Below are 18,891 nucleotides of genomic sequence, written 5' to 3' on the forward strand. Positions count from 1 at the left end.
ATTAGATTGAAAATGATCACCCGATCAATACGACCCCCTGCCTGACTAATCCATAACGTGAACATTGTTTCAGACCCCCGCGCCTTTTCCTGCATGTGTCTCGGGGTGCTTAGACTTCATGGAAACAAGGATCAGCGATTAAATGTCACCTTTCAGCAACAACATTAAATAAGAAGCAGCAATTTGGCTCCTAGCAATTGCTAATTTCACGCCCTGATAAATGTTGCAGGAGCTAAAGCTTTCAAAGATATTTCTTAAAGGGGCGGCAGCATATGCAGGTAAAGGCCTGATGCGTTTCACGAGGACAAAAGCTCACTTTCATGTCAAGGTCAAAGGAGTTGTTTTGCTTTAAGCTAAATGTAAGTCATTCCTTATTACCAATTAAAAATTTATTCTGACCTCATCAATTAGATTTAGAGTGAGTGCTTTTTAAAAATAGATATTTAAAATGCTGTCTTAAGAAATGATGGTGCATTAGAAGATATTTGACATTTAGCAGAGACAGTACACAGGGGCGTTCACACATACAGAGATTTACTGCCACCAGAAATCATTCATTTCAGCAGCTTGAGCGACACTGACCATTGGCATGTCGAACAGAAGAGGAGACAGTCCACTCGTACAAAGATGAATGGGAGACATTGCAGTTCTCAATATGGTGGCTGTAGAAATGGCTGTAGATCCGCCTTCCAGGTAAAAGAGCCAATCGCTTTTTTTTTTTTTGAGGCATCAGCTGTTTTTTTTTGTACTAGTTTAATGTAATTTCAGTTAAAGTATCTGGTTATTGTTTGGCCGATTTCAAATATGAAAGGTAACCTTGATAAAACGTTTTTTCCCTCTCCGTTTGAGTACATTGGAGCTGTATTTGAATGACTGGAAAAAAGAGCACATCAGCGACTGCCCACTTTTCCAGCTGTCTTAATCTCAGAAGTATTTTTCCCATTTATTTTCTCTATTGGCATTTCAAAATATTCTTCAATAAGAGTTCCAAGCCATTGAACCGAGCAAAAGAGCTCTAATATAAATCATAACATTTTGTCTGAAGCAACATTCTTTATGAAGATTCAGTAAAAAACAACCATGAACTCTTTTACGAGAGAATGAACTACTTATTTTGTGAATCACTTTGTAATCATAGTAAAAATGACTGTAAAATATATTACTTTTTAAAAATTAATTGTCATTTAGCAAGGACTGATTGAAGTGATGAAAAAAACACTAAAACTATTTCAAATAAATGCTGTTCTCTTGAACAAAGAATCCCGACAGAAAAATGTATCATGGTTTACATTAAAATATGAAGCAGCACAACTGTTTTTAGCATTAATATTAATAAGAAATGTTTCTTGAGCAGCAAATCAGCATATTAGAATTATTTCTGAAGGATCATGTGACACTGAAGACTGGAGAAATGCTGAAAATTCAGCTTTGCATCACAGCAATAAATGAAATTTTAAAATGTGTTACAATAGAAACAAAGTTATTTTAAATTGTATAACATTTCACAATATTTCTGATCTTATTTATAATTGAATAAATGTGGTCTTGGCAAGCATAAAATATTTTCAAAAACATTAAAAACCACAAACTTTTGAACAGTAGTATCAGTATAAAAACAATGTTTTATTTTTTGTAAAATATTAACAAATACAAAATGCATAGGGAGATAAGCAGTGCTTCATATTAGTTGTCACGATCCACTGGAGCAGAGAACAAGGAATTCATCAAACAATACAGTCTTTAATAATTCCAACACAAAGGAACATAGGACACACAGAATGACGTACAATACCAGACGCTAAAGACAGGGAAACACGGGTCTTAAGTACAAGAACTAAACGAGAAGTAAACTAGATAATTAATGACACACGGCTGGGGACTTAAATAAACTAATGATGAGAACTGAACGAGAACAGGAAACTAACCAAATAAGGGCATAAGGGAGCACAAGGGGAACAAAACACAAGACAAAACACAACACAAGCCTGACATGATGCCCCCCTCCGGAAGCTCCATACAACATCCAACGGGGAGGGGGGGTGGGCGCTCTGGAGGCCCCTCAGGACAGACACTGGACAGCAGACCTCCAGAGTAGTGCCCGTTCCGGGACCCATGGCGGATCAGGCAGTTCGGGTCGCCATGGCGGATCAGGGAGCTCAGGAGGCCATGACGGTGCAGTGAGCTCAGGAACCCATGGCGGAGCAGATAGTTCAGGAGGCCATGGCTGGGCAGCCTCCGTGGCCTTGGAAATTCCGGGCTCCGAGGCCCTCCGTGGGCTAGGCTCAGGAACAGGAGCCCTCTCAGGGCTATCCACAGGAACAGGAGCCCTCTCAGGGCTAGGCTCGGAATCTGAGGTCCATACTGGACCGGACATGAGACCAACAGCCCTCCTTGGGCTGAACGTGGTGACAGGGGCCCTTTCAGGGGTGAACTCAGGAACTGCTTCGATCAAGGCAATGAATGGCCTCCGTGGCCATGACAAGAAAAGCCGCCTGCTTCAGAGGGACCCCAACAGACAAGACATGACCGACATGACCGACTAGATTTGTTCCTGTGCACAATACTTCAGGGGACATAACTTGACTCTGGTCAGGGGCTGGAGACGATTCGGAGGTGAGGATGAGGGCTGCAAACAGTCTTTTCCTCCTCATATTCCTCCTTTGGTTAGGGGTGAATTGGGCAGCCGGCAGGCATGAGTCAGCAGCGGACGGTGAGCTTGACTTTGGAGTGGCCAGCAGGCTGGAGTGAGCTGCGGATGGCGAACTTGACAGCGGAACTGCGGACGGTGAACTTGACAGCAGAACCGCGGACTGCGGGCTTGAGCGAGCAACGGCCCGCGAACTTGACTTCTGAGTGGCCAGCGGGCTGGACAGATGAACGGCCGTCAGACTTGACTGACGAGCGGCCGGTGGGCTTGACTTATGGTGGATGGAACAAATGGGTGATGCTTCTGGGCTGGCGCCAAGGACATGGGATCCGCTGAGGGTCCGAGCCAGGTTGATGTAATTTGAGTCCACCTGGACCCAGCCAGTGGCATCCGCTTAGCAATCCCCTCATCCAGACCACTCCGGAAACAGTCCACAAGATTCCACCGGTCGAGGGAAACCTGTTGAGAGCAGGTGAGGAATTCCTGGATGTATTCCTCCAGGGGACAGCCGTGCTGATCAATTAAACATAAGCTCTCCAGGGGATCTATACTAAACCAAAAGAAAACACTGGGTAGAAAACGGGAAAACAAACGGGTCGAAGGTGCGCGGCTCACACTTTTGTTTTAGGTCTGGTATTCTGTCATGATCCACTGGAGCAGAGAACGAGGAGACAAGGAATTCATCAAATAATACAGTCTTTAATAATTCCAACACAAAGGAACACAGAATGATGTTCAATACCAGACGCTAAAGACGGGGAAACACAGGGCTTAAGTACAAGAACTAAACGAGGAGTAAACTAGATAATTAATGACACACGGCTGGGGACTAATAAACTAATGATGAGAACTGAACGAGAACAGGAAACTAACCAAATAAGGGCATAAGGGAGCACAAGGGGAACAAAACACAAGACAAAACACAACACAAGCCTGACATTAGTGAGGAATCATTGCTGAGCTCTTTTACCTTTATTTCTGTCTTCATTGTAACAGTGGCCTCTCTGATTGATTGATCTCTCTTTGGATTTAGATCTTCACCAGGAATTTGACTTATAAACATGACTTTTTTTGACTGGCTTCCACAGAAGAATAACATGACTTAACAGCCTCAATTATGGAGAATGGAGAAAATGAATGGAATTTTGCCTGAACCCATTTGTTTCGGTCAATAGTTGCATGTGAGCATTGTTAGAATGGCCACCAAGTGAACTGATTTACCTTAAAGGTGCTTTGCATCTAGAAGAACCTAACTTCAAGAAGCTTAATTGAATAATGTAACACATTTTGCATGTTGCCAAGTGCTCGTTTGATAAAGCACAACCAATTCATCTTTCACCTACGGTGGCATCTATTCTGGCGACACTGCAGATAGCCATAGAAATATGACCCCCTGTGTTTTTAGTGCATACATAATCAAATTTATTTGACCAAGCAGTCAAACAACTGCAAATGAATGCGGTCGTATCAGCAGCTGGTTAGCTGCAAAAGACAGATAAGCGTGAACGAACAAGAGCAACTTCTGTCTGACAACACTGTAATAATCGCCATTATTTTGAGCCATAAAGTTGCGTGATTCATGTCGGAAGACCCCACCACACATTAAATCCAGCCTTTATGACTAGTGATTTGAAAGTAATAGTTTCCAAATGAGTTTCATGCCTTCTACAGCTCCTCGGAGGCCCGCTCTCCTCAAAAATAATCTCCCCTCGTAACTTTTCCGAGGTGCAAGACGCAGAAAAAAGCCGGCCGTCAAGGAATAGCAGCGCATTCTTTTTCCTGCTCGTGAAAGTGAAAACACTCGAATGAAATACAGCCTCTTAAATGACAATTGGGGAATTTGGTTTTCTTTTCTTTTTTTTTTAACAAAATACGACAGCATTTTCCAGACGCATGTGAGTTTGTGAAGGTGAAGCTTTGCAGGCGTATTTGTAAATTTATGAGCTGCTTTGATAGAACCTTCGGTCATTTATAGCTGCCGTCTCGACCCCACACAAATCCCGACTGAATTTATTTTCCGAGCATGCCTGCGTGTGCGCCGCTCGCCTCCGATGCTGCCTCTGAACATCAGGACCGACCTGATGGGAGACATTTCAAACAGGCCGATGTATGTTCTGGCTGTTTTGAACACCGGTCGCTGGGGGGGCCGGGGTGGCGGGAGACTTCCCACTGTTTTCAATCTCGCCGCAACGCTCCTCGCATTCAGAGCAGACGATAAAGAAATGAACGACCCCTGTGTTTTGTCACATAGCTTAAATGTAGAATTTAGGAGGTATCCATCGGCCCCTGTCCAGCAGTTCACCTGTTTTTTCCTCGTACTGCATGCTAGAGTCACATTTTTCTCATTTCTCTTCGTTCCCCAGCTGCTTTCAATGAGACTCTGTCCTGTTTGCACTGCTGCCACATGAATCGTCTTCCCATCCGTTTCTCTATCTCTCTCTCACTCTGTTTTTTCATTGCACATGAAGCAACACAAGAGCGTTACTCAATTCTGTTTGGATTATGTTTGATCCCGATGTATTTTGCCCTCCTGTTCGATGTGAAACACATGTGCCTCAAAGCTCAAGGACGATCATGTCTGTGATTGTTTTCCTCCAGTGCATGTTTTTTAATCACAATCTGTAGATTTTTAGCAGTCCTGTCTAGTTTACGAAGGCAAATCAGTCAGGTCTGTTCACGCTTTGCCTGACGGGCCTTTAATACTTTACTATTATTGACTTTTTTTGTTCTCATTATTATTCCTCTTTGGTATTATGCAGTTAAAAATAGAGGGATTTTTAGTGGTGTTTGGCATGGCTGTTTTTCTGTTGTTCATGTTTAGTGTCCCATTAGTGTTACAGACATGACACCTCAAATCATAAGGCTTGTTCAGGAGTGTGTGCCATTATTTTTTCTAAGCAATGGGATAATAAAACAAGAACATCACAGGCAGTAAGCAACTATGCAGCATGCACTGGCAAACGTTTTTTACCTTGTGGTGGCAAGTTTCAAAGCAAGCACCCAAATTTTCATCAGAAATGTAAAAATGTAATGTTTTTTTCTTTTTAGTTTACATCATTTTTAGTTTTCCCTAATTTTTCCAATTTCTTTGCAAAGAGTGATCTTTGACAAATTGCTTTGTTCCTCCTTCGTAAGTCGCTTAAAAAACAGCTGCCAAATGCATAAATGTAATTGACACATAAGAGCTTTGGTTAATTATTCACACAACTGTTCAAAAGTTTGGAATCTGTAAGATTTTTAAAATGTTTTTGAAAGAAATGTCTTATGAACCCCAATGCTGCATTTATTTGATCAAAATACAATAAAAATAGTAATATTTTGAATTGTTATTGCAATTTTCGGTAACACTTTATTTTAGGGTTTCTTAACTAGTTGCTTATTAGCATGCATATTACTAGAATATTAGCCATTTATTAGTACTAATAAAGCACATATTAATGCCTTATACTACATGACCCTATTCTACATCCCTAATCCTACCCGATACCTAAACTTAACAACTACCTTACTGACTATTAATAAGCAGCAAATTAGGGATTTATTGAAGGAAAAGTCGTAGTTAATAGTGAATAAGCATTCCCTATTCTAAAGTGTTACCCGATTTTCTATTTGAATACATTTTACAATGTAATTCATTGCTGTGATTTTCAGCAGCCATTACTCCTGAAATCATTGTGATATGATGAGTTCTTATTATTGTCAATGTTGAAAACAGTTGTGCTGCTTAATGTTTTTGTGGAGATACATTTTCTTCAGGATTCATTGATGATTCGAATGTTGAGAGGAACAACATTTATTTGTAATAGAAATCTTTTGTCACTTTTGATCAATTTAATGTGTTCTTGCTGAAAAAGTATTCGTTTCTTTCAAAGGGAGACCCCAAACTTTGAATGGTAGTGTACAGTAAGTTGTCTGGGTTTAGTTTACATTTTTTGATAATGTGAGGTGCACATAGTCTGACATGATATAGGAAGTGATGATGGCTAGAGTTTCAGCTCATGATTGACAGTGGAAACGTCCCAGAAGACATGGAACTGACACAGGCATGTAAACAAAAGGGCCCAAAATGACTCGATTCAGCAGATTTTACTGACATCTGAATCTCGATTTCACTCGAGGGATGGAGGTAAGCATTCATCAAATGATTGAATTCATATCGATTCCTGCCATATTAGCAGTTTAAAGCAAGACCTCTTTTGACAGCGAGAGAGAGAGAGAGAGAGAGAGAGACGCACGAGAGGTTTTTGAATGATTCTGTTTGAAATAAGTATACGGGAGATTCACAAGCAAATCCCTTCTGTCTGCATATCTGAATAAGAATATCTTTAAACGGGCCAGGAGGGGGGAAGGCGGCGGGAAATCCAGCCGAACCGTGGTGTGCAGGATCAGGGGGTTATTTACCACTTCGGCGGGAGGCCACGTGTTCGTACAGAGGTCGTACGGGAAGCCGAGAGCGGCTGTTAGCGCGGCAGGCGACGTGGAGCACTCCAGCCCATAGGAAAATTAATTAAGCTACGCTTTGCTTTTAAGTCAGGGGCTTACATGCGTTTTTCTTTGGTTGACATTGTCTGCCTTGAGATTACGAAAGCTTAGCCTTTATCTCAGACACTGATTGCACTGCATTGTGGGAACGGGCTCTGCGTACATTATGACAAACGCTCATCAATAGCACGATTTCTCCTTCAAGTGCTGATGAATGTAGGTTTATGTGCTTGATATTGATGTTTTTCATATTCACCCATGGGAGCCGCATCTCGCAGCAGCTCAGCCACGTACGCCGTTATAGATTTCTAATACATTTCAGCTCTGTGGTTTTTAATACAGATGGGTAATTTTGCTCGGTTTGGCGAGATCAATGCAAATGCGTCTTAGCCATGCAAGCCACAAGAGAGGCGAATCTCCATCACGACAATGTCCTCGACTCGAAAACCGAAGTGGCGTGCTGGGCCGAGCCGTCCTTAGGCTCAAGGTGGCTCGGAGAAATTGCTTTTGTCGGAGGTGGGCATCGGTTATTATTGTGTGTGTAAGCCGCTCCGGTGGGATTGAGTAATTAGGATCCTGACATGGCATCGGCGAGCCAGCCGAGTGAATCAAAAATGAAGGCAAATGAAAGCAAATTCCTCCGAGGAGGGAGAGGAGAAGTCTGCGCGCTCGCGCCGCTAATTTTCTAGAGCTCCTAGTTAGGTTCATTTCATTCCTCCCAAATGAGCAAAGCGCCCGAGCCCCGGCGTTTGATGCCCGCCCAATAAATGGAATGAAAAAGCGACACATCTTTCTGTTGATTTTCTTGTTTATTATCAAGGGTAACTTTGATTGAGGAGCAGTTTACATTCATGGAATCGTCTGACCTTTCTAGAGGCATCTGCCGAGCAGGCGCCGGGCGCTCGGTGGAGAATGCGAAGCCGGCGTGCTTCATAAAGTGTTGAGAAATGAGCAAAAAATCAAAGCCGTCTGTTGGAGATTTTATTGGCTCGCTCATTCATCGCCTCGTATTTTGCACAATAACTGATCTGCGTCAAGCCAATGTAGCCAATTTTCTCAAGCACCGAGGAGAAATACATATTTTTTCCATCTGATTTGAAAAGCATGTACAAGTGCTTCCTAATCACTTCTGAAAACCAACACACTCCTTTCTGAGATGGAACGACGCCAGTTTCAAGCGTCACTCTTTATTGCTGCTGTATTGATTCGGCTAAATGCTAGAAGTCTGAATTAGTTTAATAGTTTTGCGAGTTCTAATAGTTTATTGTTTTTTAATAGTTGTTGAAGTTGGATCAATGGCGTTGAGGTAATTGAGGTTGTTCAAATGATATCTGTTCTGATTCTTTCTCTCTGTTTTTTTTTTTTTTTGGTGTCAGCAGGTGGAGGTCCAACAGAGCCATCGAGAGGCTCAGAAAGATGTTCTGGATCAGATGAGTGGGAAACTTAAAAGTCAACAGTACTGCTCCAACAGCAGAAGCGTCGACTTCACCCTGATGTCCAAGTCTAACAGGTTCGATGAGAAATGTGTTTGCATGCCTAATTGTTTTGGTCATCTTCAAAAACAGCATCACATGTGTGCTTCATGGAGAATGCAATCCCAGAATGCACTGTGACTAGCTCAGTGGAAAGATAAATCCAAGTGGACAAGGTGAAAGAAATACATTAAATACTGAAAAGCATAAAGAAAAATGTACTATTACAGTATGCATGTATATTTATACTATTGCATTGTTCACCATTGTATTCAGAACTTTTGGGAGCGGTTTTAAAGCATTAGAAAAGGATTTTCATTATGGTTTCTCAGCATTTTCAGCACTATAGTTTTTCACTAAGGATTTTCAGCATTAGAAAACTGTTTCACTGTAATTTTAGTATTTCATCGCCATTTTCATTCATTTTAGTCTGTTTTACTCAAAAATAACAAAAAATTTATAGATTTTAATGAATGAAAATTACATTATTGTTTGGTGACTAATGTGCATTGTACCAGACCAAACATAATAAATATTAATATTAACTTAATAATGAATATTTTATTAAAATATATTTATTTTTTTGTAATGAAAAGCATTTATCAAATATAAAATTATTTGAGTATTTTTAGGATATTGTTTTACGTTTAATGAGCACTCTGTTCACAATGTGAATTCCACATTTTTTTTCTTCCAAAATCATTGTTAGTGCAGTTGTTTGTCTTGCTTTGTTTTTATTTTAATTAATGTTAAAATGATGCAATGATACTTATAATGATGCATTTTTTTATTTTTATTTTTTTTACAATTATATTTTCATCAGTAGTTTTATTAATTAATACTGTTTGGAAGTCAAGTCTTTCATGCACTTTATTTTGAGGAGCCTGATTTGTATGACATGGATTTGTTGTGTAGAACATTTCAAATCCTTCACTTAAGGGCTTCCGTGAGTATTATGATGCTGACTTAGAACGCCAATAACTTCCTGAAGTATATTTTATATTTTGTGCCTTGGCTCTTTTGTTTTCACAAATATCTTGCCGTTTGATCAATACTGTAGATTAGATTTATTTTAAGGGCCTGAAGTAACCTTTCTCTAATGCTACTTAGTGGTTCCTCATGTGGTTACAGACTTGCATTATCTTTTTTTTCTCTTTCCTAAAATAACTAATCCTTTTATTTGGTGGTCCATTAGTTCTCTATCCTCCCCCTCTCTCTCTCCTGATCCAGTAAAGTCCTGAATGTTAACCGTAGAGTCCGGATCGGACTCCTCGGTTTGGCTTTGAATCAAACATCGTTTTAATCCTTTTAAGCTTCTCGTCGTAATGATTTATTTTGCAGTAAAAAACCCATAATGATCCTTTGAATTTTAATGATGAGCTGCCTGCTCAAGGATTCATTGTTTTGACTCTTTGGCCCTTACCTTTGCATGGAAACATGTCTTAAGGGAGGTGCTGTCGAATTCGATGGCCTCCTTTGCCTCTCTCCAGCTCGCCGGCCTCATCAAGGGCTGACGCCCACTGCCGCGGCTCCCAGCATCCCCTCGCACCTGATAGAAACGGGACGCCTGCCATTCAGGAATCAAAAGCCCTCTCCAGGAGAGGAGAGACGAGGGAAACACAACAGACAGCGGTGAAAAGGAGATGTTAAGTCCCCGCATTAGGCGCCAGGGATTAGCACCATAAATTAAAGAGCTCTTTCTATAAAACTGTCACTTCGTATGAGATGTGAGGGGTGTCAATACAGCTGGCCAACCTTTCCCGGTGAGGCTCAGGGTGAGCGCTGATGAATTAGACCACCTCCCCCTCTTAGAAAGGTGGCGCAGTGCTGAGTGGGGGGCACGCTGACGTTAAAAGGATTTGAAAAGAAAGAAAGACGGAGAGGCATCCATTTCTGTCTCACAGGAGTGTCAGTGCTGCGCTGACCCGGAGGAGCCCGTTTCAAGTGGCTAACAGCTAATGCTTGTCGACAAAACCGCTCCATGTGTGAAACAGGTGCATGAGTCTAGAAAACCTTTCAAGTTTTAAAAAAGCATAGAAAGGAATAAGAAATTTTTTGTTTGTTTAAGCAGACCAAGTGCATTGATGAGTTTTATTTTCTGTGTTTTTTTAGTTTGAAATAGCATTTTAACTGAAATTAATAATATAAATAATTATAAATAATTTGGGCATGTTGAACTTTTTTAAGTTTCAGTATCCTTTAGTTTGCATTGCAGCCATAAACTATATATGATTTGTCACTTGTTACTGCTATTCAGAGGAATTATTAAATTGTTGTTGTTATTATTATCATTATTATTATTATTACTGTGGAAAAACAACTTAAAAACAACATTTTGAATTCACTTTTTGATATATACATGAATTATAAACACACACACACACACACATGTTCGTTTTTGTGAAAAGTGGGGACATTCCATAGGCGCAATGGTTTTATAGTGTACTTACTGTATGTGTTATTGACCTACACCTACCCTACACCTAAACCTACCCTTACAGGAGACTGTGCATTTCAACTTTTGAAAAAACTTAATTCTGAGTGATTTATAAGCGTTTTGAAAAGTGGGGACATGGGTCAATGTCCTGAGATGTCACCTTCACCTTGTAATACCTGTGTCATACCTTTGTTATTATACAAATCTATGTCCTGACTTTTCACAAAAAGCAGCACACACACACACACACACACACACACACACACACAGTATTTACAGTAATTATCTTGAAAATAATGTTACTTATATATATATATATATATATATATATATATATATATATACTGTATATATATATATATATTGTTGATATTATTACTGTGGATCGTAAATACATTTTGAAGTCACACTTTGATATATAAGTTTATTACACACACACACACACATATATATATATATATATATATATATATACACACATAAATGTATATGTGTGTATATTTTGTGTGTGTGTGTATATATATATATATATATATATATATACAGTGGTACGGAAAGTATTCAGACCCCTTACATTTTTCACTCTTTGTTATATTGCAGCCATTTGCTAAAATCATTTAAGTTCATTTTTTCCTCATTAATGTACACACAGCACCCCATATTGACAGAAAAACACAGAATTGTTGACATTTTTGCAGATTTATTAAAAAGAAAACTGAAATATCACATGGTCCTAAGTATTCAGACCCTTTGCTCAGTATTTAGTAGAAGCGCCCTTTTGATCTAATACAGCCATGAGTCTTTTGGGAAAGATGCAACAAGTTTTTCACACCTGGATTTGGGGATCCTCTGCCATTCCTCCTTGCAGATCCTCTCCAGTTCTGTCAGGTTGGATGGTAAACGTTGGTGGACAGCCATTTTAGGTCTCTCCAGAGATGCTCAATTGGGTTTAAGTCAGGGCTCTGGCTGGGCCATTCAAGAACAGTCACGGAGTTGTTGTGAAGCCACTCCTTCGTTATTTTAGCTGTGGTCATTGTCTTGTTGGAAGGTAAACCTTGGCCCAGTCTGAGGTCCTGAGCACTCTGGAGAAGGTTTTCGTCCAGGATATCCCTGTACTTGGCCGCATTCATCTTTCCCTCGATTGCAACCAGTCGTCCTGTCCCTGCAGCTGAAAAACACCCCACAGCATGATGCTGCCACCACCATGCTTCACTGTTGGGACTGTATTGGACAGGTGATGAGCAGTGCCTGGTTTTCTCCACACATACCGCTTAAAATTAAGGCCAAAAGTTCTATCTTGGTCTCATCAGACCAGAGAATCTTATTTCTCACCATCTTGGAGTCCTCCATGCGGGCTTTCATGTGTCTTGCACTGAGAGAGGCTTCCGTCGGGCCACTCTGCCATAAAGCCCCGACTGGTGGAGGCTGCAGTGATGGTTGACTTTCTACAACTTTCTCCCATCTCCCGACTGCATCTCTGGAGCTCAGCCACAGTGATCTTTGGGTTCTTCTTTACCTCTCACCAAGGCTCTTCTCCCCGATAGCTCAGTTTGGCGGACGGCCAGCTCTAGGAAGGGTTCTGGTCGTCCCAAACGTCTTCCATTTAAGGATTATGGAGGCCACTGTGCTCTTAGGAACCTTAAGTGCAGCAGAAATTTTTTTGTAACCTTGGCCAGATCTGTGCCTTGCCACAATTCTGTCTCTGAGCTCTTCAGGCAGTTCCTTTGACCTCATGATTCTCATTTGCTCTGACATGCACTGTGAGCTGTAAGGTCTTATATAGACAGGTGTGTGGCTTTCCTAATCAAGTCCAATCAGTATAATCAAACACAGCTGGACTCAAATGAAGGTGTAGAACCATCTCAAGGATGATCAGAAGAAATGGACAGCACCTGAGTTAAATATATATATATATATATATATATATATATATGTGTGTGTGTGTCACAGCAAAGGGTCTGAATATTTAGGACCATGTGATATTTCAGTTTTTCTTTTTTAATAAATCTGCAAAAATGTCAACAATTCTGTGTTTTTCTGTCAATATGGGGTGCTGTGTGTACATTAATGAGGAAAAAAAATTTACTTAAATGATTTTAGCAAATGGCTGCAATATAACAAAGAGTGAAAAATTTAAGGGGGTCTGAATATTTTCCGTACCCACTGTGTATATATATATATTTATTTTTTATTTTTATTTTTTTTTGCAGTATTTTTGGATGATAATAATAATATGGTAACACTTTATTTTAGGGTCTCTTAACTAGTTGCTTAATAGCATGCATATTACTAGAATATTAGCCATTTATTAGTACAAATTAAGCACATATTAATGCTTTATTCTACATAACCTTATTCTACATTCCTAATCCTACCCAATACCTAAACTTAACAACTACCTTACTAACTATTAATAAGCAGCAAATTAGGAATTTATTGAGGGAAAAGTCGTAGTTAATAGTGAATAAGTGTTCCCTATTTTAAAGTGTTACCAATAATATTTATAACATACAGTACACACACACACACACATAATTTTTAAGATAATCTTTATTTTTTAATTTTATTTCTCCATTATATATAATTGTTATTTTGATTTTGGGGGTGAAATTGTTTTGTGAGATTCACCCAAGTGCAGGCATCAATCTTCAAAAGAGTTCATGTTTTAGAGGAAAGCATGTACAATTGTTCTGCTCATGAACCAAAGCGAGCAGGAGAAAATGATGCTGACAGAACAATATCCCATGATGCACGTTTGCTAAATGGATCTTACATTTTTTTCTCCTACTTGTTTTTCGTTATTCGTTGTTAATGTTGTTTGGATGCCCCGAGAGCTTGTTTTACAAGCATTTAGATTTATGTTAGTGAGGGGAAAAAAAGAGAGTACAAAAAACAATACGGTATGCAAGAATACAGAAAGATGCTGTTTAACTCACAAACAGCATATTGAGTTTTAATATCAGTCGAAGAACGCAGCGCCTGAGGGAGTCTTCACACTTCCGCCGCACACGTCTGACTGTTTCTAATTTGCTGTCTTTGCCATTTTGTTCTGATCAATGTCTTGCGTACAAACACGGCTCAAATTTTCACGTACTCCCCAATGTCGTTTTGTTTAATCAGTGCCTGCTTGGAAATGCTAATTCGCAGCTCTATCCTTGTTGAAATTTCATACGTGCTAGCATTCGATAGCGCATTCCTCTTTCTTTTGTGTCTACGCTGAATTGAAATAAAAAGGAAATGTTGATTTTTCTCTTGCACCCTTCTTTGATCGTTATTTGTGTAATCTCATTCATAGTTTTTCTTCTTCAGGGACAACAGGACCTCTTGAAAAAGCGAGAATGGGAGAATGGTGCTAGTTTGACAAAACTGTCAAAGCGCTCAAAAGCAGTGCGAATTCCAAACAATTTTCCGACTAATGTTTCTAAACATGCGGCCCTCCTGCTGAGGCGCAAATCTAAGCAAAGCTCAGATGCTAATATGTTTGTTTGTGCGTGCGTGGTGATGTGCTGCTATTATGAGTGCGTAGCCACAGTGTAAACGTATGCACATACAATCATCCCAGTGCTGTTAAAAAATATTGAATGTGCTTCACCGTTGAGCTGACGGCAGCGTTGAGCAAGAGGGAGGTGAAGTCATGTTTAATTAAGACGTTCTGCCTCACGAGCCGTCACTCAGAGCGCAGGTTAAAGATCCCTCGTGCTCCCCGACTCTGTTCACACTTCATATACCCACGACGCACTGCGCCTCGGTGCACTGCCCGCTAACGGGCTAGTGTAATTACCTCCGCTTGTCAAATATTCACTCTGTGAAATATGTCCGTACACTGTCTCTCCAGACCTCACCTGAGCTGGAGAAGCTGTGAACTTCTTTCTGCCTGTCTCATTTTTCTTCTTTTCATTCAGCCTATCAGAGTTTGAGGCGGAGTACCAGGAGCTCTGGGATTGGCTGATGGACATGGAATCCATAGTGACGGACAGCCATGATCTGATGATGTCAGAGGAACAGCAGCATCACCTGTATAAGGTAATTGGGTTCTTGTGCATTTAAAGTTGCTAGCTACAATTGATATATTATACGTGCTAGCATATTGCATCTGTGATAGACACGCACAACCTGAAGTTGATTTTGAAAAGGCAACAAATTAAAGGAATAGTTCCATTTCAGAATTCATTATAGACCCATATGACTGTCTTTCTTCAATGCAGCAGAAAAGAAAATATTTTGATCTTTTCATAATAGGGACTAGAGCTTTCAAGCTTAAAAAATGACAAACAGCACATTCAAATATATCATCAAAGTATGCTATGAAAATTATTTTTCATGGTTGTAAATACAAAAAGTTATGCTTAAATCTTGTTCTTATTGAAGTGTGTTTTACGTGAAAATGCCATTTCAATTTCATGTTTAATTCAGTGTTACTTGACATTTCTGTGTGATTTATTTGTGAAATTTCTGAGTGAAAAATGTTTTTTTCAGTGTTGTATGTAGTCCATAAAAGTAATGATTGCAGTCTTCTGATAGCTTTATGTCAGAAACTGATTAAAAAAAAAGTTAAACCTCAGCCAAAAACTCATAAAAACATGTTGAATGACAAAAATAACTTTAATCTTTAATTATTTGATTCAGTTTCTCATAGCCAATCGCCACGATGTTTGTAATTTTGAATATAGGGAAACACAAATGTACTGCTCATGTGTGAAAGTTACTTTTTAAAAGTAATGCGTTACTCCATATAAAAGTAGCTAATTGCATTACTTAGTTACTTTTTATGGAAAATAATGCATTACGTTGTCATTGTGTTACTATGAGCTAGGCTTGCTTATTTGTTTTTTAATAACGAAAACCGCAAAAGTTATATTTTTGGCAACTGTAAGGCTGAAGGAAGTGCTTCTGCTTCTGCATGTCACAAACAATTTCTCTCAGCATGCAGATAGGTGAGGTGTCAGTGAATAAATGAGAAAACTTGCATTACTTATTTGAAAAAGTAACTAAGATATTTTGTTGTGAATTTAAAAGTAACATGTTACTTTACTAGTTACTCAGAAAAAAGTAGCCTGATTATGTAACTTGCTTTACTTGTATTGCGTTACCCCCAACACTGCTGCTTATGGTAGTTTTTTTGGAGCCTCGTTTCACTTTATGAGAATTAATTAACTAAACTGTTCAGCAGAAGAAAGTAAGTCATATTGAATTGGAACAGCATGAGGGTAAGTAAATAATTACAATTTTCATTTTTGGGTGGACTATTCCTAATTTCAGTGGAAATGGAAAGTAGGATGTGGTGTCTCAGTGGTTAAACATTCGGGTTGGTAATCTAGCCTAAAGGTTGTAGGTTCCAACCCTAGAAATGGAAATTCATGATTTATTACCATTGTGCTCTTGGGCAAGACTCTTACACCATGCCCTAGCATATCTAGCTGCAAAAATGACAATCCAGTAGTTTCATCAAGATGATTTGCATCATTCATGATTAATTGCAGTACAGTTGTATACTGTAGTCTGAATATGGAAATAAGCACAAATTGGACAACTTTGGAAGTTTAATGTGTGTAATTTTTTTTGACCACAGCTGCATTCTCCATTATTAGAAAGATTGTGTCGAGCAAAATAACATTTTTATTTGTGTTTAACAGAAGAAAGGCTTGGTGAGTACTGTAAAAGACTGTCGTGACATGACAGGCAGTTGTTAGTAATTAACCCACCATTAAATCTCATTGGTCCAAAAATCCTGCTCTGCCTATTAAACATAACAGATGTTCTGAGTGGCTGATTGTTCACATTTTTTTTGCCATTCAATGTGGACAGAGTGCTTCTTCCTGTTCACTTTGCTCCATGGAGACTGTCCCTAAAGTACCGTTAGTCACTTTAAATAAGAAATTGTCTGCTAAATCGTGTATAATTGTAATTTTTTCTTCCTTATCTTAAACTGGAAGCATATAATGCAGGATGTTAAATTATAGATTTATCAGTAATATTTCAAATGAGCCTTGACTTTTGATTCTCTTAAACCAATTTAGCAAAACCGCGGCTGCATATTACAATACCGCGAGCCGGTGATTAGATTGTCTTCCATTTCAATCTCTGTCATGCTGTCACATGTTCTACAGCCAGACTCACTCAGTTATTTTAACACATTTCAGTAAAAGTTCATTTCAGAGAAACGCGAGAGGGAAAGAGAAAGAGTGCAAAGCAGAGATAGTACCTCGCCCTGTTTACAGTCCATGAATTTTTATTAGTCCCAGATAAAGTGGCCTGTATTGTGTTAGGTCAATATGTTTGTTCATGATTAAAACAAACTGATTTTGCTCCTCCGTATTGATTGCGTGCCCACCTGCCCTAATAAATATGTACTGGGCCTCCATGTTGGTTATCAGCTTTTTTCGTGGGGTTCTCCTGTGACGCATTATCAGGCCTCTATGTGGGATTGATTGGGAGAGGGGTACACGTGTAGACCGTGTCGGGGCCGGGACGGCCCGCTGTTTCTCCACGCTGGGGGAGTTTATCGTAAAAAAGAGGGGGAGGCAGAAAGCCAGACTCGCCGGGAGGCAGGGACCGTAAATCAGCCTCATTTAGGCTTCCTTTACCGGACTGATTCCGACACTTGTCATCCTCCGATTGCTCCGAGCATATGGCATATTTCAAAAGAGCAGATTGTGAATCATAAAGAAATGAAATTAATAACCACCCCCCCCAGCCTCGGACTGGAAACAACCCCTAATGACGAGAGAAATAACGGCACGCCGGCGGCCCCCTCTTCCTCTTCCTCGTCCTCCTCCCCTTTCCTCTCCCCTCGAAACCTGCAGAGGTCATGTTCAAGGTCAGAACTAATCTTCCCGCTCATCGGGCGCACTGACCCCGCCATTAGTCATATCTTACAGTAAGAGAGAACTGAGCCTGTTTTCTGCTCTTTCTTAGTCTTTGAGTATGTTCAGAATACTACTGTACTGTTTTTGCTTTATGCAGGATGTAGTTTCTGTATACATAAAAATGTGTTCTATCTGATTCATGTATCAAAATGTGCATAGAACACTATATCCCATAATTCAGTACACTTGAATTGATTTTCTATTTTTTGTCTGGTAAATTAGTTAAATCTCTTTTATATATCTCTTTCATAAACATGTAATTATTTATTTATTAATTTCTGATTCTAAAGGTGAAATTTTCATAATAAATATTAGAAATATAAATATTATATAGTTATGTATTTATAAATAAAATATATGTATAATGTTAATTCATGAATTATATTATATTACAGTTAGGAAGATATTTATATATGGTCCTATATAACTGTGTTAATTAAATAAAATGTATAATAACTAAATAATGTATTGATTAACATTTATAATTTATATATATATATATATATATATATATATGTATATGTATATGTATGATTGTATGTATGTATGAATGATTTCCGAAAGATCATGCGACTGGAGTAATGATGCTAAAAATTCAGCTTTGAAATCACAAGAATAAATTACATTTTAAAATATATTCAAATAGAAAACAGTTATTTTAAAAAATATTTCAAAATTTTACTGTTTTTTCTGTACTTCGGATCAAATAAATGATCAGATAAATTAATAAATGCAGGCTTGGTGAGCAGAAGAGACTTCTTTAAAAACTTCTTTAAAAAACATTAAAAGTCTTACTGTTCTAAAACTTTTTACCGGTAGTGTATATGCATACATATATGTATATGTATATGTGTGTGTGCGCTCGTTTTTGTGAAAAGTCAGGACATAGATTTGTATAATGACAAAGGTATGACACAGGTATTACAAGGTGAAGGTGACTTTTCAGGACATTGACCCATGTCCCCACTTTTCAAAACGCTTATAAAT

At 39.0% G+C, this 18,891-nt stretch overlaps 1 protein-coding gene across 3 annotated transcripts in view; it reads left to right on the forward strand.

Moving 5' to 3' along the window:
- akap6 (A kinase (PRKA) anchor protein 6) overlaps positions 1-18,891 on the forward strand; it is a 154,898-nt gene that overhangs the window by 81,687 nt on the left and 54,320 nt on the right. For 2 of the 3 annotated variants that reach the window (XM_058749067.1, XM_058749068.1), the window contains 2 exons: positions 8,506-8,639; positions 14,941-15,061. In XM_058749067.1, the coding sequence (XP_058605050.1) occupies positions 8,506-8,639; positions 14,941-15,061 (255 nt within the window). The remainder of the gene's footprint in view (positions 1-8,505; positions 8,640-14,940; positions 15,062-18,891) is intronic. The other variant, XM_058749069.1, reaches the window with a different exon arrangement.

This window comes from Onychostoma macrolepis, chromosome 17 (genome assembly GCF_012432095.1).
Source record: "Onychostoma macrolepis isolate SWU-2019 chromosome 17, ASM1243209v1, whole genome shotgun sequence".
Lineage (NCBI taxonomy): Eukaryota > Metazoa > Chordata > Actinopteri > Cypriniformes > Cyprinidae > Onychostoma > Onychostoma macrolepis.